Raw genomic sequence first — 20909 nt, 5'->3', positions numbered from 1 at the left:
GCAGATAGCTCCACTCCCACTCAGGCACCAGCAAGGTGGAGGTGGGGTACTGGTGTGGGCTGGTATTGTTAAAGATGAGCTCATTGGAACCTTGAGGGTTGATGATGGACTAAAACTCAACTCCCAAACATACTGTCAGTTTCTAGAAGAAACTTTCTTCAAGCAGTGGTACAGGAGAAAGCCTGCATCATTCAAAAAGACTGCTGTGTTTATGCAATACTCTATCTCATGCATCCAAATACTCCACACCTTGGCTAGCCAGTAAAGGCCTGAAAGATTAAAAAAATAATGCCATGGCCCTCCTTCCCCATCTGACAACCTGTGGGCCCTTATTAAAAGAGAGCTTAGCAGGGAAGGAAAGCAGTACACCTCTCTGAACAGTCTGGGAGGCTTTGGTTGCTACTGCACAACAAGCTGATCGTCAACAGATCAAGAACCTGACAGACTCCATGGATTGAAGGCTTTTCAGTGTTATTGACAAGAAGGGTGGCTATACTGGTCACTGATGTTTTGTTGTTCAAATGTCAGAAATGTTTATTTTAAAATTTTGAGTTTTATTATTATCATCACTTTAACAGATGAAAATAAAGTGAGATGAGAATGCTTAATAATTGTACACACTAATAATTGTGCACACACAGATGTATATATTTTTTAATTTTTATGATCGCCAACACGTCGCTTTTTCACTTTCACATTTTTGGATTGATCAACAGCTCTGTTGTTGTTCAATAATTAAACGAATCCCAAAAAATACAACTTGCCCAATAATTGTGCACGCAGTGTAGTTAGTATGTGGCCACAATATGCATTATATTATATCAGAAATAATAAAATTGTCTCAAGCTAATAAAAAAATGACAAACAAAACAATGGCGATAAAGAGCTGAGATTTATTTACGATTATATTAAAAACAATTAGATATTTCTCGTTAAGTCTTTTTTCAGACAATGAAAAGTACAAATTCACCTGCATTAACTTTTCAACATCCTGTGCATAATGGACTATTGTTCATATATCATAGGTAACACTTATAAAAAACAAAAAAAGCCCCATTCTAAATTGCATCACCACAGTGAGGGAAACAACACTATTGAAAACAGAAGTTGCTGTTATAAGGGATTTTCTTTTTCAACCAATTTGGCATGAAATGGAAAGCAGAATATGCCTGAATAGTAGAATAACATCCTGGTCAGCATATTACAATAGGAGTACACGATTTGTAGTAACTGAGCTGAAACACAACAGCACTGGTTGGTCATTCAATAAAAAATCATCTGAAACAGATGAGCCAACAAAAGCGTTCCACATATATGAGAAAAAAGGTGAAATCATCTGATCAAAATGAATTGTCCATCTTGTTCACAGAAAAAAAAAAAAAATCCTCTAACATTAAGAACACCAACAGCTGCCTCAACATTTATTTTTTCTCATGTGCTTAAAGAATACTCAAAAACCAGACCCATAGATGGCAGAAAGAGGCAGGACTTTACAAAACCAGCTACACTCCCCAACATCTTTCCGTTTATCCCATGTACAGTAGGTATACACAGAAGAATACATACAGCAATGTACAATATGTGCATCACAATACGTAAAGTATTAGACAACCAGAAACACCTGCTTGCTAGCAAAGGACAAACCTCAGCCATGTGGAAATTAATTAATATTAATAATTAATTTATTTGCCATAAAAAAACCATTTACATTGAAATCTTTCTCAGTGTTGGTTTATACCTTCAACATCATGAGAATAGAACACATTTAAAGTTAAATTAAAAAAAAGAGGGATTATAGTGCACACATGATGAAATACAATCTAAAGTAAAACACATGTAATGTTTCTTTAAACCTTTTAAAGTGTATTGTCTCATTACACACCCCACATAGTTAAGTGAATCCCCAAGCAGCAGGAAACAAAAGGAATCTTGCTTAGAAACATCATGCGTGTGTTTGATTACTGTTGTCATGGTTACCCTGATCACATTCTGGGTCCCATGATGCAACACTTCCTCGCACTTGTGTCATATTCTGATGGATGACTTTAATTACCTCGAGATCCAACACTGTAACACACACAAACACACAGACACACACACACACAGACACTTTAATATCTATTTTTTAATTATGAACATTCATTATAAAAGCTAGCTAAGGGCCCATACAAGAAAACACAAACTGCTCTGTTTGCAAACACAGTATTTCTCATTTCTCCATGCTGTCATTCTATAAACTTCTGTATTTAAGGAAGGTAGGGACATATTTCTAAAATACAGCAGCTGTCAATAACTATGGACCCTACACAATACATGTGTAGGGTCATGTCCCTAGTGTTGTAGAAGTAGGCCTTGGTCTTGTCTCGAAATTGAAAGCATTTTCACTCAACAGACCACTAACAGGCTGATTTAATAACATTACTGTGATTAGAAAGGAAACAGCCCTTTCTAAAAGAACAGATAACATCAATTCTATAATAACTTGATTTGTATACCTCAGTTAGGGCTGCAACCTTTAGTCACAGGCTCAGTGAGGTACCTGCCTGTTGCATATTTTGTACATTTTGTGTTTTGATATTTGTTTATATTATATTAAGCATATTCAATCTTTTTTCTGAGCACTCTGGTCTCTTGGTCTCGGTTCGTGTGGTCTTGACTACAATCCCCCAAACTATGTTAAAAAGATGTTCCGATTCTAAATTAACATTAGAATCTCTGCTCTCATGCACAACGACTGCATCTACGTATCTGCAGCAGCAAACTTCGTAAAATGCAGTTCATCACGTTTTGCAGGATTACAAGAAGAAGGAAAAGCAAAGAATGTAGCCACATTTAACTTATTATCTAGATGGTGACAATTGTCACTTATTTGTTTTATACAGTGGCTCATTTACGCAACAAAATAAAAGAAGCTGCAATACAAAAGAGATGTTCAGCTGTAACAGGTAACAGACCTATAATCACTCATAGTCCATAAAAACAACATGTCTCCCTCAAATGCATGTTTTTGAATACCTCATACCCCACAGTGAAGGCTGTACAAATTACATTATGGTCCTATCTGTGCTTAAGCTGTATGTGTCCTGTCCTCATTGCTTACCACCTGTTTGAAATGCAATATCACAGTAGTAGTATTAACAGAAGTAAAGGTGAATATTTATATAAATTACTCATTTAGTAATTAATAATTTTTACAAGCCCAGTGAAGTTGTAAACCCATAAATGATAGCAATAAGGACAGTTTTTCCTCTAGATTTTGAGGTAAATGTATATGCCCCAAAAGTAAAAAATATTATGTTTCAGATGATTGAATTAGATCTGTTCAAATGTTACTTCGGAAGTTAAAGTTGCTGTGAGTATTAAAACACTGTTCAGATGCATTTTTGAATTCTAAACTTAAGTCTGATTTTCGATTCAGTCTCTGTGTACTTTTTTTTCCTTGGATACGTGTACTCCACACCTTCTTTAAACATGTCAATAGAACTTGCAACCTCAACAAATTTTAAATCCCATCAGGATCTATTGTGACCTTTACAATACATTTCCTAATGATGTAATTTTTTTAAATCTATTATTCCTTCTTCTGGGTTGACATGCAGACATTATGTTTTGTGTGGAAAAGCCATTGACTGTCAATAAGCTCATAAACACTAGACCACGCACAAATGAACAGTATACTGTATGTTCCACTCACTATGATGACAACAAATACCATGCTAAAGCATCATCCTCAAGTTAGTTATTGTATTGAACACTAAATGACCATCCTTTTGGTCTCTTGCTTTGATCCAGGATGAAGTAATCTCAATACAGCATGTATTAAATGTGGAGCAGATGGACAGCACTAACTTTGACCAATCAAAGTTTTCATTGAAATTCAAATCTTTATACCAAATGTTCCTATTATTTGAGATCGAAAAACAAAACAAAAAAAACTGATATAAGGATGAATTAAATGTGATACAGAACAAATTACCCGTTATCATTTTATCACATTAACCCTTTTCAGTAATTATAAAGGAAGGGGGTTAAATACATTTTCTAAACTTTATGAAGTACATAAATTTAAAATTCAATAGGAAATAAAGAGCCAGGCTAGCAGGGTTTTTTTTAATATTCTATACAAGCAGAGGGGACTTTGTGTTCAAATACAATAAAACAGTTGCTGGATAAAAGGTGCTGCACCTAGCATTTATTGACTGGCGGCGCCTTTACCAAATAAAACCATTATTCGTCTGGTCATTGTTAAAAAACAAAAAAACAAAAAAAACTAGTTCCTTCCTCTGTGGAGTCCTTTTGGGCACTACACCAAAAGGTAGATACATAAACAAACACTATATCCTTGTTGACCATAAACCCCAAAATTCAGAAGATATCAGTCAAGATGTTGTTAATTTGGCACACAACGTAAAACTGATGATGGCCAGCACTTCATTACATCTAACACGTGGGGTCCGACTAATGATAAGTGAAAAGCTTTTATTGCCTGCTGCTAAACGGTCATTTATGGAACTCAGTGTAAGATCAAGCAGGAGGTCTGGTTATATTCTCTCGCACATTTATTGAATTTTGCCAATTTAGCCATTCCCTCTCTACCACCTTTACCATCTCCATGCTATGGTGATCCGATGATTTGGGGTGTTTACACTTTAAGGAATCATCCAACCAGAGTCTGCTACAACGTCAGTCAACTAAACATCCAGCCACGGACAAACTTTAAAAACCTGTTCTCTCTCTTCCACAGTCAGTTTGTTATTTCAGTGGGATCGCCTCCTCCGCCCCAGTCACCTCCATTCCAGCTCAGCAGTGTTAAGATACAGCCGCAGTGTCTAGACTCCACGGGAGGGGTATTCTGTCCTGTTCTCAGCCTCATTACCCCTCTGAGCATGAAGGAGTCTAATCCCCAAAGACTTTGCACATTTATTTCCTAAATAATTAAGTCTCTCCTGATTGAAATACATCTACACCCAGTTCTTCCTCTCACTGACCACTTGTAAGAAGGATCCATCTTTATTACCCAATGGTAAGTTGAGTAGTGCAAATCAGAATGCAATCTTTAAAAAGTTCCTTTCCACACTTCAGTCCATCATGTAAATGAGGACCGCTTATCAGTGAAGATGGGGCAGACAGGATTTTTTTTTTTCTACTTAGATTTTGAATTTGGCCGTATGATTTATTGGAAACCCTGTTGTAACCTTTTTAAAAAGCTGGAAGGAATACAACTAAAAGGAGGCACTGATGCTGTATTGCATGAGAGGAGAAACTCAAGCTTCTTCATACAACAGGAATGGAGACAAAGAAAGTTCTTTTTGATTGGTTGGTTTAACTGAGTTGATCTTTGCAACATTCTCAAAAAGCTTGTTTTAGCTATTTTTATCGTCTACTGCACAGCTCCTATTAAACCTTTTTGTACATTGTGTTTTTTATATTTAACATTTTGAAATTCTATTTTATATATTTGTAATTTCTAATCGTTTAGCCTCAATACACAAGAAAATTCCTTGTATGTGTAAATGTTCTTTGCAATAAAACCTCCTTCTGATTCTCATTCTGATATTTACATCCCTCCTAAAGTCACCAATTATTTGAATAGAAACAGCTATTCAACAATTTACTTCAAATGACCAATTTTTTTGGGGGCAGACGACACCTTAGATTTGTCCCCTGAGTACAAGTTTTTAATCCAGAGGGGAAAAACAGAGCTGATATATCAATATTTTCAACCTACCAAAGATATATGCAGGTTCATTTCATTTATTATTTTGGTGAATAGTTACAGCTAAAGAAACAATATGCTCTATGATTACTAAAAAGATTCTGGTCCCACGATAGATCACAATTGTCTTAGTCGCAGCTGCCAGCACTATGATTGCAGATTATTGCTGAGTCATTAAAGCAGCTTTCTATCCTTGTTATTGATATTAGCTGTAGTCATAATTAAAGATATAGAATAAGCCTTCTTTCAGAACCTGATTGGGTACCCTTAAGGGCTCATACCTTTTCATGGCTTCATATATTTCATTTCATTCTTTATGCAATGTAGAGAAATTCCATCCATCCATCCATCCATTTTCTACCACTTATCCGGGGCCGGGTCGCGGGGGCAGCAGTCTTAGCAGACTTCACTCACCCCAGACACCTCCTCCAGCTCTTCCGGTGAGAACCCGAGGCGTTCCCAAGCCAGCCGAGAGACAGTCTCTCCAGTGTGTCCGAGGTCGACCCCGAGGCCTCCTCACGGAGGAACATGCCCAGATTTTTTTATTTTTTTTTATTGGTGTAGTCTCAGATTTATGTAAATCCTTCTCGGAGGATTTGAGCAAATTATTGGCACGCCTTTGGACTTTAAACATAGATTTTCCACTTCTGGCTATGAGGCCAGCCTGCACTTCATGACTGAAAGGGTCTTTTGAAATTATAAATGACGACCTTTCACAACTCTTTCGGTGTTTTACTCATGTAGTCTGAAGTAAAACTCCCTCCCTTTGTTGCATCTTTTGTAACAGATATTGATGCTGTATGGGTTGGTTCCTCTGTTGGTTCCTCTATTCTAAGGATAGATTTTCTATTGGTTAATCAACAGTTTTATTGCCTTTATACACTTTACCAAATTACGATACAAGTAGCATGATAGTCAAAGGCTCTGCCATCAAGACTGTTTACTGCATTTATGGTCAACCTTTATTGCTAAAGCCTTTTCAGGGCCACTATCTTATATGTGTAGTCTTGGACTTGGACTGACAGATAAAATAGTTGTAATTGCGTCAAAGGGCATAATAAAGGTGACTGAGCTTTTATAGTATGTGCAACTTAATATTGTATCTTAATCCACTCTAAATCTTATACTTAAAGCTTCTGTGAGAAACCTTGACTTTGAGCACCTCTGGGGCCCCTTGGAGATAAATCAGAGCATCTTTGCTTGTCTTGTCCCTTATGTCTTTTTACTGTCTTCCAGATCACTTAAGCTGAATCTTCAGAAATAGTAAACCAAGGCTGTTTTGGCATGCTGTTGATGAAGTGACACCTTGTTTAACTGTATGGCTCCTAAAGATACCTAGGTGTTTATTTCAGTCTGTTTCAAAACCACTTTAAAGGGGAGCTTCAAACATGTTGTCAATGGTAATGATATAGTAGATCATATGTTCATGAAAAGCATGAAGGCTTTACTGGCCCACTATATTGGAATAACTTCATGATTTAATTTTAATGTAATCAATAAATGAGGCTGATGTGACAAGAAGAAGTGAACTCAAAGTGTCCTAAAAACTTTGGGTGTGGACAGTAATGACTAACACTCACGTTCGAAATGAAACGTCACTTCTTATACTGTATGCAGCAGTGCTGACACAGTGGCACTTAATGTGACACGTTCACCTGCTCTAGGTGTTATGTGGCTGTCTTCAATCGAGCATTTTATAGCCTCAATGACTCCAACAATCAATCCTTCTGTTTTGAGGTGGAGTCTGCAGCTGTGAGGGGTTAGGGGGGAAGGCTATCACTAATGGGAAAAACTGTCATTCCGCAAACGGTGCGTGACACTTTAAACATAGTTGTTCCCCCATCACCTCAAACTGTAGTTTTAATATACGGTAACTGGGAGGGTTAAACTTTATTTTACACTTGAGAGTAAAATGAAACCGTCAGGACGGAAGTAAAATCACATGCTGCGGTGGCAAGGCGGCGTGCGTTAAGAAGGACAAGGGTAAGGAGGATTATTGTCCCTGCGCTCCAAAGCCAGGAGAGCTACACAACAGTAACTGAGCAGCAATGAAGACACGCAAGAGAGCTTCCGACTCCAGATGTAGCCCCAGGTGAATATGAATGAAGAATGACCAATGGTAAGTAGACGTTAAAAAGCCTAGTCTACAGCATGGAGGTAGTAGACTCAAGTTGTGACGCACTGGTTTAAATTGACATAAAAAACTAAAACAAAATGAGAGCCGAATATAAGACAAAGACTGTTTGGTTTAGGTGCCGCGATGATAAAGTACATGAAATGTCTGTACCAAGAAAACAAGCATAAGACACCGTTGTAGAAACTTACCGGGAACCGAGTCCACGCGCATCCGTCCCCAGCCTTCCCCTCCGACAGACTGGCTGCTTGGGACGCTTCTCCAGTCAGGGGAATTCTGAATAAATAACTTCCCATCTGCCAGTCATAAGGAAACTGAAATAGATTTAGGATTTACGGGAAGAGCCTGACTAAATTCCACTTGAGGAACGTTTTTTTTTCCTCCCAGGAACCGGTCCGTTTAGACTAGAGGATTGTTGTATTATTGGATTTTATCGCTAATTTGTAGTCAAAGTGCAGAAATGTCTAATGGCTCATTGTTTTGTCTTTGACTATGCAATATATTAAACACATATAGTCTAGACCTATAGCTTGCTATCTGGCTATTATTTTAAACTATAGGCTAACTAAAACTGTCAGATTTATTAGGTAGAGAATAAAAGATTGACCTAAAAATGTAGCCCACGTTTAAGGACCTCGTCTATTAAATCTAAATACCTTTTACAAGTAACACTGTTTGAAAATAGTGACTCTTCCTTTCCACATTTCCACACTGACATCTCAGTCTGATGGTTTTGCTTTATCAGACTTTGACTGTATTATACTGTGTTATTTAGGTTTTATTGGTGTTTATGATGCAAATGGGTTTTTTTTAGTTTGAGATGCAGCTCATGAAAACTAAAATGATCATCATAGTTTCATGACTTCACGAAACCTACTGTGATGTTCCTTTAGTGGTATGACTGCCTCATGCAACCTCGTGGGAACAGAAACAAAGCTGTTCTGAACTAAATGGATATTTGTGATGATCAGGATTTATTGGATAAAAAATGATAGACTTTACATGCACATGTGTTTTGAAGTAATTGATTGACCTCGTTATCTCTCACTCTCTTTTTTTCAACTCTCAGCCTCTTCTGTGCATCAGTCTCCTCGCTCTCCTGCTTCTACCTCTATCTCTGTCCTGTGACAGCCAAAAGCCTCCCAAAGGAGTTAGTGACGACTATATGGCCTTTGTGCAAACTCTTCTCAACAACACAGTAAGAAAAACACCAATTTTGTTCATACTTAAGTAGCTATCCAGTTGCTTCATCTGGCTTTAAACATGTATTGCAGCTGCAAAAATTATATCTAAAGGGATTAAACCTGTTCTTGAAGAACAGAATAGAATAGGTGGGGGACTTTTCCCTGATTTGGAGGGCTATATTAGACAAGTAAAAGTCATTAATCATTTCTCTATTGAAATCCAATATTTGGGGTGTGAATGAAATACTGTAAAAAGAATCAAACAAGTTAGAACAACACTTTCAAAAGTGCTGGCACTGGAAATGTACATAGCGCAGAAGAAGCTGCAACTTAATATAAGGTATTAGTTGTTATCCCGTTTTTTGTGCTGTATCTGTAAAACAAGTTTCAACTTTCTTTTTTTACTTTTCCTTTTCATATCTTTTTGCCTGCTATGAAAGAAGGTGTCAGTTGTAGTCAAAAAGGAAACAAGCTGCTTTTGCAAATAATTGAAGGAGGGGAAAACATTTACTTACAAAGTGGTCAATAAATAAATGTGCTAATTTTTGACCAGTGTAATCCTTTCTTTCTTTCATTCTTTCTTTCTTTCTTTCTTTCATTCATTGAAGAGGGAACGCATTGCATCGTTGCTGCAAAACTCATCCTGCCTAGAACTGAAAAACAAGTCACAAAGCTGCACATCACAGAATGAGGTGAGTAACACTTGATTTGTATTTATTTATGTACTTTTCTTTCATTTGATTTGCTGATGTGCTTGGTTGCTTGGTTTATTGTTGCCGAAACATCTTATTTACAGATGAATGAAACGATAATTCAAGATCCAGATAACCATCTCATTCATTTCCTTTGTGGTGGTGATGCTGATTGTAGCATCCCGAAGAAGTGATCCCCACCCATCATTTAGCCATATACTTTGAGCACTCTTCAATGTTATATTACTGCTCTATTGCATCACACAACTGTTATCCACACCTAGATATACTGTGGGTGAAATGTTGCAGGGACTCATATACATCTGTTCTGCAGGATATTGTGAGCATCTTGCACACCTTGAACTGCGAAATGAAAAGAGTAAGGCTTGGTGAAGCAGAACGACTGACCACACTGGTCCATCGATCGATACAGTGCCATTGTCCACCGAAGACGGTAGGTCCAAGCACATGGATTTGTTAAAACCATTGATGTGAATTGATAAGGAATACACTTTATAGTAGTTTCCCAGTGCAAATTTGAAAGGGGCAGCAGCAAGGTGACCACATTTTCTTTGGGTTTGTCAGGGTGCGATTAAAATGACAGAAGGAATGTGAGCAGACTGTTCTGTTTTCTGTTACCACATAATGTGTGACTCACTGAAGGTGACATAGTCGGCCGGCTATGACAGTGTAACCAAACGAGCTGATGTGATTCTCAGACAAGTTTAATTTGGAACAAGCAAACACCAGCTACATGTGAACATTTGGGTGAAGAAATATTCACCTTCAAATGATTAATGAACTGCTGTGGACAGGACACTTATCGAGAACAGATGAACATTACATTTGAACTCAATGAGTTTCTGCTTGCAGTGTCAGCCAACGTTGTTTTGGGTGCACACTATAACAATGTGTTTTAAATGATGTTGTTTGAAAGTTCAGGGGTGTAATCTTCCAATATACTGTACCTATGCTGCATAAATAACACGTAGGATTTCATTCAGTATTTCCTCCCCAAAAAATCATCGAAAACTAAATCAAATATTATTTTAAGAGACTGCAGGATCAGAATTAGTTTTGATTTAACAGACGCATAGTTGATGTCTGAGTCATGCAGTAGAGTAAACAGTGCCCTCTTTTAGGCCTCAGATAGCAGCACAGGTTAGCATGCAGTGGCTCACATTGCAGTATGTTAGTTTCCAAATATCTGCTTGGCTCTTCCTTGCTTTTGATCAAACATATTGTACTTTGATCCAGCTCAGTACCGTCAGAATGATATGCTGTGATTACACAGTGTCATTAGCTTGTCATTGACAGCCTGTGTCGTTGACTTTATAGCACAGCACATATATTCACCAATCATTTTATATTTTAGTGACGGTGCATTCCACTAATTCTTTTTGATTGCATTTTCATGGGCTCACAGGATTCAACTAAACGCTAACAAGTGCATTGTGTTTGCATGTCCCCTTCTCTTTACTAGACTAAAGCTCAAGACATGGCGTTGAAGAGGAAGAGGAATGCAACAAGACAGCGGAGGAACGATCGGAAAAAAACCAGGAGGGAGAGAAAACTTTGCAAGGCCAAGGCAATCCTGTCTAACATGACTAAATGCTACGCGATGCTGAATAGTATACTGGCCTCTTGAGGGAATACTCCAGCTTATAGTAAGCAAAGAACTGACACAGCCTTCTTCCTCAAACGTGTAGTCCTTCATTGGATTATGTGAGCTGAAGCTTCCGCTTCAATTTAAGCTATCCTGTCAAGTTTCCTGTGCATCTCTCCTGCAGCTGTTCCGGGTGTTTTATGACTATTGATTCTCTGAGAAGTGTCAAAGCAATCGAGGCCCAATTTATCATACCAACTGGAGAAGAAAGTTCGAGGGGCCAGTAAAAAAAAAAAAAAAAAAAAAATGGTCTTGCATATATTCTACCCGCTTTTAAGCGGAAGTTTCAAGACTTTCTTATAGACTCCATAAAGGGAGCATAAAGCACAGCACATACTGAAGACTTGGATAAGTGTTTTCTGAATAAAAACTATATATTTTTGTATTTCTAAAGATTTAAAGCTACAAGCTGTGTTTAGGGTGTCTTTAAAGCAATTTGTATGCTATGACTTCTAAATGCACTAAAGAGAGAGTTTCTCTGGTATGACGGTACATATTAAGGTGCTTTACTAGTTTTACTTTCACTTTGGAGCAGAATGGCGAGCACGGACATGTCTTTATCTTGGTTATCTAAAGCTCCTTTGTTTTACTTTTTGTATCCAGGATGTTGTTTTTGGCCCTTTGCCAAGTACTTGGTTTTTCTTTTTTTAACATGAAACTGTGCTGAGAAGTCTGAGTAAAAACTGATTAACTATTGCTGTCCCCTTCATTCCCCCAGCTGCCACATTCAGTGCTACAGCTATTTGGTTTTCCAGTCATAGGGACAACACACAACGCATTAACATGATGCTACATCTTCTTTTGTTTATGTTAAGCCACAAAATTAAACTATTACTGTATGGGAACCGTGGCATGTGCATTCCAAATATTTATATCTCAAACTGCACACAGGCTTGTGTATTGATTTGTTGTTATAATCCCATTTACTCTATGGGTTTCAAAATCTAATGTTTTTTTCCCTTGAGCAGAAACTCTCATCAAGTTTTCTTCATAGAAATTTATTGAAAACAAATATAGAGGACATTAAATGCACAACCGTATCCAGCCTAACAACTGTCGCCATCAGGACAAGTACACACACACGTGTGATATCTGGTCACATTCATCCATTTATCTTGCTTCCTGTGACTTGAAATGAATTCCGTTTCTTCCTAAATTGATCAAAGATGACCATAAAAAAAAATCTCTGAATAGTTTAGTGGTTAATGAACAGTAAATATACACCAGGGCCAGTATTCACAAACAAGTGGAAATCCTCTGAGCGCTCCTAACTTACCTTAAAAATTCCTAAAACTTCTTTACCTTGGAGTGATTCAGGAACATTTCAGAGCAACTCTGAGCAAGGAATGGACAGAACCGTTTGTCTTAGTGAGGACGCCTGTTGCTCTGTACTGTGTGACGCATTTTTTCCAGAATCCAGACAGACATTGTGTAATAATAAACACTTTGAAACGAGCATCTGTGTGATGTTCTATAAAAGCACATCGCCTACAAGATGTTTGAAATCACACGCCCACTTGTGCAGCCGCTTCTTCGCCTGCTGATCGTTACACCGTGTGAAGGCTCTTAATTAGTGATTGGACACACCTGTGGAGCCGACGCAACACGCACGTCTCGCTGACAAAAGTCAGATTTAAATTTTCTGTACAACTAACAATTTTTGTCTGTTCAGCCCTACTATGAGCCAAAAACACTCTTCATCAAGAGTTTGGAAAACTTGTCTAAACTTTCTCCTCAGCTCGAGAAACTCTTCAGCCTGTAAGAAGCCCTCCTCACTGTAACAGTTTTACACATTAGGGGGGCTAACTTTCATCTATACAAGAATCTAGTCCGAACTTTGAGGGGAAATTCTTAGAAAAGGTCCCGACTGTAAGATTTAAAAACAGAAGATTTTGTAATTAGGAGCAACTCCGAAGACTTTGGAGGCTTTGTGAATACAGGCCCTGGAGCGGAAGGCTTTTCCCCCTTAGTGTACCTATGAAATGTATGGGGTCTTAAAATGATGCATGTCATATCAAGCAGAGAAATAAACCAAACGTGTACAGAGCATTTAAAATGACAAGTGTTGATTCACTATCGACTAGCTAAACAAATTGAATACTGATTAAAGAGACACACTGTCAAAGAAAAGCAACAGCAAACATATTCAGGAACATTTGGGTTTCATTCAAATCCTAATAAAACACATTTCAACGCAACAACAAACAAAAAAAAAAGTGCAGTCATTGTTCATCAGTAAAAACGAAAGTGTATAAGAAAATAAATAACTCGTGACACAGTAGAAAAAGTAGGACTCGAACTGTCGGATTAAATGCTACAATTATCTGGAAACGTCAGGCTTATAAAGTGAGCTAAGAGGGAGCAATGACCTTTAACAGCTTCTCATCGGACTGGTCCCTGATTAAACGTTCGCAATATCTTCCCAAAATTTCTGGGGTTTTTTTCAGTAGTCGATATTGCACTTTAAAAGTCTCCTCAGTATTCTGAGGAAGAATAGGAAATAAGGGCGAAGGAAGGGGTTTCAGGTCAGGGTTGACTGGAATTGAATTGCAGGGGTATTCACACTCACTTCTAAAGATTCATTAACACGTTTCCTTTCATTCTTTTTTACCTTTTACAACCCACATCTTGGCTTATTTTTTTTTTTTCTACTCTGACTCATCCCTTGTCCAACCTCTTCTGAGAACTCTCCACTGGCTTCAAATATCTCACATGTACTGAGGTCTTTAGGTCATTCATGTTGTCCATACTGTCCACCGATAGGACAATATAAACGCAGTTTATATTGTTGGAAGGATGCTTATTAAGACCCAATGAGCTGTTTGTTCTTCATGTGTCAGTCATATGATGTATTATCATGAACCTGTCTTTCTTTGTTCCTATATTCCTGATCAGCTCATGTCAGAAATCTGCCTGCAGTTGAACTTCCTTCTTAGCAATATGCAAAATATAGAGCAGATAAGAGAGGTTACAGTTTAAAGATCGTAAAAGTTAGACTTTTTTGTACACACCTAAATACAAGTGTATGGGACTAACCAGCGATTATGAACGAAAATCCGCAGCCTTGTATGATCAATTAACTGCTATGAAATCAGACTCGAGCATTAAAACACAGACTGACAGGAACTGTTAAATTCATATTAGGTTCAGTAAAATTTATGTTGCTAGTTTTGAGTACCGGTGCGTTCATATGATTGACCTTTTCCGAGCTCTTTCAAAGACACATCCTTTTGACACCACACTCGCAGCAGAATTTGGCAGACTCGACAGGATATCTGGTCCCACAGGAGTGACAGAACTTGCTCTTCATCCCACCGTTTGCGATGTCGTTACAGCCATCGACGTCATTCCTGAGACAGATGACAAAGTCGAACAAGTCGCAAACTTTGAATTATGATCCAAGACATTTTACAGCAGCTTCTGGTGAAATTGGTATGCATTACTCCTAGAGTAAAGGCAGGTTACTGGGGGAGTCCAGAGTACAGGTCTGAGCTGTGTGCAATTCACCACCAAGCCACAAGAGGGCAGGAGAGTTTGGAGTAAGAATGGTGAGAGGACGTACAGTATTGTGTTGTTGTGCGTTTCAGTGAACTCACCTGGATATGTGTGCGTCTACTTTCTTCTTGTTGAGTGCAGCCCCAGGCGGCGTGTTCCTCACAGGACCAAAGCCAGAGCCCACTCCTCGGGTCTTCCCTCCCACGCTGAGAGGCAAAAGTGAAGAGGAGAACAAGAGAGAGAGGAAAACTGAAGTCATTTATGTTCTACTAAGACAGTTATTTTAACTCGCTTATAAATCAAACAAGTTGCCAATGAATACAGGCAACACAGAAAGATCAAATGATCTGGCTTTGGGATGTTGAGTGAAAAACGTGTAGTTAGTCATAATACATGTTTTTGACATGAAAGGGTTAAACTTTCCTCATTATATTGAGGGAAGAGTAAAAGTACCCGATGCATCCTGTGTGATTATAAAAGTGTGTGTGTGTGTGTGTATATATACTGACCCTGACGGAGGGGTTGTGTAGCCAGAGGGGTTAGTCCTCACTATACCTCCTGAAGTGCTCCTACTAGATGGAATTCCTTAAAAAAAAAAAAAAAAAAAAAGAGAGAGAGAGAGACAGAGAGAGAGACAGAGAGAGAGACAGAGAGAGAAACGTTTACATGTAGAAAGGTCTGCAGTAAATAAAAACCCTGGTGAGGTGAGGTCATGGCGTTACCAGAGGGCTGTCCAAGGCCTGATCTCTGCGGTAAACGAGAGGAGGCCGAAGGGATGGATGACACCGCAGGAGAGTGGACTTTCTTTCCTGAAGTAGGAGGCTTGGACTGGACGAAGACACAAGGCAAAATTAAAGGTGACAAAACACTGGCTGTGGAGGCCGAGGGGCTGTGTATAATATACTCACACTTGCACACAGGTGAAATGAAACTAATCTAAAGTCAAATAATCATTTAAAGCTACCAACATAAAGACCACAGACAGATCCTTAAGAAATGTAACTGGCTAACTGAAGTGACATTATGATCGACGGCCAAAGACATTCTCTAAACCAAACTGATTCACACCCTGCTGACTTTATTGGCTGCCAATTGAAACTCTCCACTCATGTGCCACAGTCAGTGACAATGGCACATGGCTGCTACATAGTGGGTGTGTCATAGCAGTGAAGTTATGGACGACGATGATGATGATGATGATGATGATGATGATGATGATGATGGGACGACGCCTCCAGTTTATAAAGAGCTGCCAATAAACAAAGGATTAAAAAAATTCTTCACCAACTGTTTTTGGCTGAGTCGTGATCTTAACCTCCTCTCAGATCAATACTGATCCTGGCAGTGAACACGGGAAGACTTGTGTGTGCATATACTCACTCAGTGTATCCTAATCTGTCAAATGCAGGCTGAATGTTTTTATTGAACACATATCTGAATATAATCTGCTCACGATGTGTGTGTGCTTGTGTGTGTGTGTGCGTACCTCTGTGCGTGCCGGAGGCTTCTTAGCGTCTCCTAACTTGCCCTTGTTGGGCATGCGGGCAGCTTTCTCCTGGCAGAACTTGATGTGTCTGTCTGCCGCGCTCTCATTGAACCTCCGCTGACAGAAAGGACACTGCACATAGTCTGAGGATGCAAAAAAAAAAAAAAAAAAAGGGAGGTGAGAAAAACGAGCAATCCTGTACGCAGAGACGTCTCTCAGACTTAAAGACTGATTCCACATTTTGATAGAGGTCTTCTTAAGGCATATGGTTACCTGGGTCATAAGTAGGAGGAGGAGGTGGGGGTAATGGCCCCCCATCTTTCATGGCCTGGGTGATGTTCTTTGCGGCCCGGATGGTAGCGATGAAGTCCTCGTGTTTCTTGCGCCAGTTGGATGGCTTCTTAGGTGGTGCTGCCTGGCGTGTTCCAAAACAGAGGACATGCTCTGTGACAGGCTGTTTCTTAACTCAACCTGGAGCTGCTGCTGTCAGGGGGGAAACCTCATCACTGCCGTCTCATGAGCCGTCGAATCGGTTAACTGAACGCCGTCTATGAAGTGATGGCAGATGACGCGACCTGTACAAAGAATCTGACCTCTCCACTCTCGTCTGGAAATAATCTTAATAAAAGATGTTTAAAGTCACAAAGAGTTAAAGTTAATATTGAATTATTCTTTTCTCTTTAGATTTCTGACAGCTGTTTCTGTGGCAACCTGATCGCCCTGCTGACTTCTCATTTCCTCGCGTACAGCGCCGCTCTTCAAGTTCTTCCAGCGTGCGGGTTCGACAAACACTGACCATTCCGACAGAAGGGGGGGGATAGAAGTTTCTGTCTCTTTTCCGCGAACGGCTGAACTCCCGACTATGCCCGGATCTTTACTGGAAAGCGTTTCTCTGCGCACACGGCATGTTGTGGCTCCTTAATGGGGGGGGGGGCAGTGATGAGGGACAGAGGGAGAGTCACAGAACAACCACAGACGTGTCCTCCTTTCCGTGCCGCAAAAGAGCTCGCGAGAGGACAAAGCATGAAGCAGCAAATAGTTGAAGCCAAGACAGTAGAAAGATTGTGCTGCTGTTGTTAAAATCCTAACTGCCAAGACAAACACTAAAGGGGTTTGACAAGTCTTCTTGAGAAGATGTAAGACTGTAGTTTGAAGGTCCGTCATCTGTTTAAGAGTGAGTGTAAGAGGCTGGGGCGACATTAAAAAACTGATTGTTCTCAGTTGTAGGCTGAGGGGAGTTTGATCCCCTACATACCATCTGAATCTATGGATTATTAGACAACATCATTCAGGGTTAATCAAGCCAGAAATAGGACTAACAGTGGGTATACAGTAACATCAGATATACAGAAAGACAAGAAAGAGAAATAAGAAAATCTACTTACTTTCTCGATAGATGAACTGTGCGACTGAAATCAAATTAAAAGGTGTTTACATTTGAAAATGAGCTGAAATGAGTGACTGTCCTTAATGGAACAGGAACAACTAAGACATGAGCCAATCACGGATGTTTCTACAGCTGATCCTCGTCTGTGTTTTCTCGTGACCTAAAGCTGAGCGTTATTCTAGCTACTGTTCAAGTCAGGCAGCATACAGGACAGAAAAATACAGCAGATCTGCTCTCGTTAGCCTCTAGGCTGAGACGGAGAAGGGCGCGCCACTTTAGCATAGCTGTAGGTCAAACTGTTTGTTGACGACAATGTTTTGACAACGTGTGAAATTCTGCTTCAGATTTGTTTCTCTTAGATATACAACTCTTTTCCCTCCTCCTTATCAATAATCAAACATAACTGTCTTGTTTATCTGAGTTGGATTCCCACGCCCCTCCGTAGCTTCATTCTTACCTTTGGTTTGATAGGTTTGAGTGTGGAGATGTCTGTTCCCTCGGCTCTCTGTCTGCTGGAGTCAAAAGTCCTTCTTCTTTTGGTCATTGCCTTTTGACAGATCTTAGCATGCTTCTCCTGTGCAAAGAGCAAAAGATGAACAGTGCGCGCCAGCCACATCAGAGGCAATCTATTGTCCATATATTTTACAAACACTTGCCTGATTCCAGCATTGAAGATTATCCTGGCTATCATTGCGTTTCAATCACCACATGACATATCAATAAAAAGTACTCGGAGCTTATCTAACACTAACAGGCTTTCTAAACTCCTAATGTAAAACCAAGCATACACAGATGCTCACCTGCCGACGAAATAATGCTGTAATGCATCATGCATTAATGTAGACGCTGTCAGCTAATGAGGCTGAGAGCATTAAAGCAGATATGTGTGTGTGTGAATTACCAGGAAAGTGCATGTTTCCTGGACAAACAATAACATAATATATGCTTTACATAATAGCAGGTTAACGTAGGTAATGTTGAATAGTGCAGCAGTCTCATAGTCAGCGCTGCTCATTGGATAGAGCAAAGTATACAAACCCACTAAGTGTTGTTCGGTCTGTATCCATGGTAACACATACCATCACACAGAAATCATCATCTATCTCGCTGCACTCTCAGATTTCGAATTGATCATCATTTTTGGACTAAGTCCTTTCGTCCGCACTTTAAAAATCAAATAGTCATGTTACACATGTGCTTTAGCAAATCTATGATCCTTTGTTGACACCTTCAATGTGAAAGCAGCTCTTTGAAGGGAACTACTGACTCTGGAAATGTAGCCACTAGCTACAGACCCATCCAGTCAGCTGATACTGTCAACTCAACAGCAGTTTCTGATCACATGCTTTATGAAAAGTTTCCATCATTTTAGAAGTGATTTAAAAAAAGCCACCCTTCAAATCTTGCTGAACAAAATCTGATGCATTATCTCCAAAAATATTACTGCCGTTACATATGAGCGTAATGAAGAGGATTGTTTTTTTGTTTTTTTTTACCAAGACTTTAGGGAAAAAGGATCTTTGACAGATGTGACACTGGACCAGATCCTGGGCAGGAGGAGCCTCGGCGTCTGATGGAGAGAGAGGGGAGACTGTGACTGTAATGAAAGAGGTTTCAAGGAGCTAAGAGATGGACGACGGATGATCAAGAAAACATCTGACGGATGTTCCGAAAAAAATACCATGACGTTTCTTATGACAAAGCAATGTTTTGATACATGTCAAGGAAGCATTAAGCAATACAAACTGTGTCAATGTGAACCAAAAGCAATAGATCCACATTAATGTCCCAACTCTGACCACGATCACTCTTTCAACAGTATTTATAAATGGAAAGAGCTCTGCCGGGTCTCAACAATACTGTTTTTAGCACTGGAGGTACAATGCCCAAACCAAAAGATTGGAAGTGGGAAACAGAAATCTTGACTCGATGCAGACCAGCAACATAAACACGGAAGAGGAGAATAACTGTGCAGTCATAATAATGTCATTCAGATATAAATATCATTATTGATACGCCCCTTTCCTGTTAGACACTGTTAGATTCCATTATAATGCATTTCTCATTTCTAAATTTAGCATGCTAACACTGGCTAACGTCGGGATCACACCCATTCAGAGAGACAGCCGCTAGCTTCTTCTTTGGCGTTACCTAGCATTACTCGGGCTAAATCCCAAAACAAAGAGGTTTGCCTGACAAAAGCTTGCAGCTAAATAAGTGATAAATACACATTTTTTGTGAGGTATAACAACTGAATGTGTTTCAGTTCCACTCTTACACAAAATACTGAAATAAACACCTGGAACACTAAATTTATCTCACCTTCAAATTCCTCCATCCTTAGGTGATCTCTGGTCTGATACTGCTGAGTCTACGACGGCCAGCAGGAGACAGCAGCAATAAAATAATACCCTACTTCTCACTTCCGTCTTCGCTAATACACACAGGCGCAGCAGAGAAGCATTTTCTCTCATAATTCAGTTTTTAATACGCAGCAAAATGTATTTCGTTTGTTCTCCAATAAACGTGCATGTCACCAATTAACTCTTAAAATGTCATAAAATAAACATTACAGCGAGTGAAACATATCGCTAGTTTTAAAGGCTGCCATTGAAGATGAATGATCTTGACAACGCTGATCTTTGGCTACCAATAGCAACTGGGTTGCCTGCTGGTGACGCTTCGCGTTTCAATATTCAAGAATTTCATTGGTTGTTACTGAACAATTTATATTGATTCAATGTATAGAGCTGATGGGCGTGGGGGGCTATTACTCTCCTGCGTCCTGTCCTCATTATTGTAAAATACAGACCAAGCCACATAATTTAATTCAATTCAATTTAAAAAAAACTTTATTTGGCAATTCAAAGGCACATAGAGCAGTGAATGAACGACAGTGCAGCTATACTAAAAGTTTAACTAAAGATAAAGTGTCAACAAGAGAATAACAGTGTCATCAAAGAATAGTATCAAGATGTAAGTACAAAGTTCAAATACAGGTGTCAGGTGTTAGATACAAGAGAAGGTATAAGTGGACAGTGATCGGACTAAAGATGTAAACAGGATAATATCCAGTAGTGAACAGATGTAACAGAAATAAAGTGCAGTAAATAATGAAAAAAATAAATATAAACATAGAGTTATGTCCA

The 20909-nt window shown here is 39.1% G+C and overlaps 2 protein-coding genes across 4 annotated transcripts; one reads left to right on the top strand and one right to left on the bottom strand.

The window, feature by feature from the left end:
- The first annotated feature begins 7380 nt into the window (after positions 1 to 7380).
- Positions 7381 to 12242, top strand: LOC306834904 (uncharacterized protein). The gene is made up of 5 exons (XM_079361191.1): positions 7381 to 7835; positions 8920 to 9048; positions 9643 to 9726; positions 10061 to 10180; positions 11210 to 12242. Exons 1-5 carry the CDS (start codon positions 7833 to 7835, stop codon positions 11372 to 11374), a joined length of 501 nt encoding a protein of 166 aa, XP_079217317.1. The 5' UTR covers positions 7381 to 7832; the 3' UTR covers positions 11375 to 12242.
- Positions 12243 to 13537: 1295 nt separating this feature from the next.
- zc2hc1a (zinc finger, C2HC-type containing 1A) lies at positions 13538 to 20406 on the bottom strand. Of its 3 annotated transcripts, XM_079361189.1 has the most exons (11): positions 20083 to 20406; positions 19257 to 19330; positions 18218 to 18334; positions 17759 to 17782; positions 16647 to 16788; positions 16374 to 16516; positions 15610 to 15715; positions 15397 to 15472; positions 14989 to 15093; positions 14592 to 14742; positions 13538 to 14323 (listed from the first exon to the last, which is right to left on the bottom strand). In XM_079361189.1, the coding sequence occupies exons 1-10, from the start codon at positions 20096 to 20098 to the stop codon at positions 14607 to 14609; spliced, it is 939 nt and encodes a 312-aa protein (XP_079217315.1). In that variant the 5' UTR covers positions 20099 to 20406; the 3' UTR covers positions 13538 to 14323; positions 14592 to 14606. The 3 variants fall into 3 exon arrangements, with proteins under 3 accessions (XP_079217315.1, XP_079217314.1, XP_079217316.1); XM_079361188.1 differs by having other exon boundaries at positions 13538 to 14742; positions 20083 to 20405; XM_079361190.1 differs by lacking the exon at positions 17759 to 17782 and having other exon boundaries at positions 13538 to 14742; positions 20083 to 20404.
- Between the last annotated feature and the right edge of the window lie 503 nt (positions 20407 to 20909).

Source organism: Symphodus melops (genome assembly GCF_947650265.1).
Source record: "Symphodus melops genome assembly, chromosome: 14".
Taxonomy (NCBI): Eukaryota; Metazoa; Chordata; class Actinopteri; order Labriformes; family Labridae; genus Symphodus; species Symphodus melops.
This window is presented reverse-complemented; position numbering and strand designations above follow the sequence as displayed.

Excerpts from the sequence above, each read along its gene's own strand:
- LOC306834904 (XM_079361191.1), top strand. Across the intron at positions 9,727-10,060 it reads GCTGCACATCACAGAATGAG|GATATTGTGAGCATCTTGCA; the intron begins GTGAGTAACACT and ends TCTGTTCTGCAG. Across the intron at positions 10,181-11,209 it reads GCCATTGTCCACCGAAGACG|ACTAAAGCTCAAGACATGGC; the intron begins GTAGGTCCAAGC and ends TCTCTTTACTAG.
- zc2hc1a (XM_079361189.1), bottom strand. Across the intron at positions 17,783-18,217 it reads TCAAACCTATCAAACCAAAG|TCGCACAGTTCATCTATCGA; the intron begins GTAAGAATGAAG and ends ATTTGATTTCAG. Across the intron at positions 16,789-17,758 it reads ACAGTTCATCTATCGAGAAA|GCAGCACCACCTAAGAAGCC; the intron begins GTAAGTAGATTT and ends GGAACACGCCAG.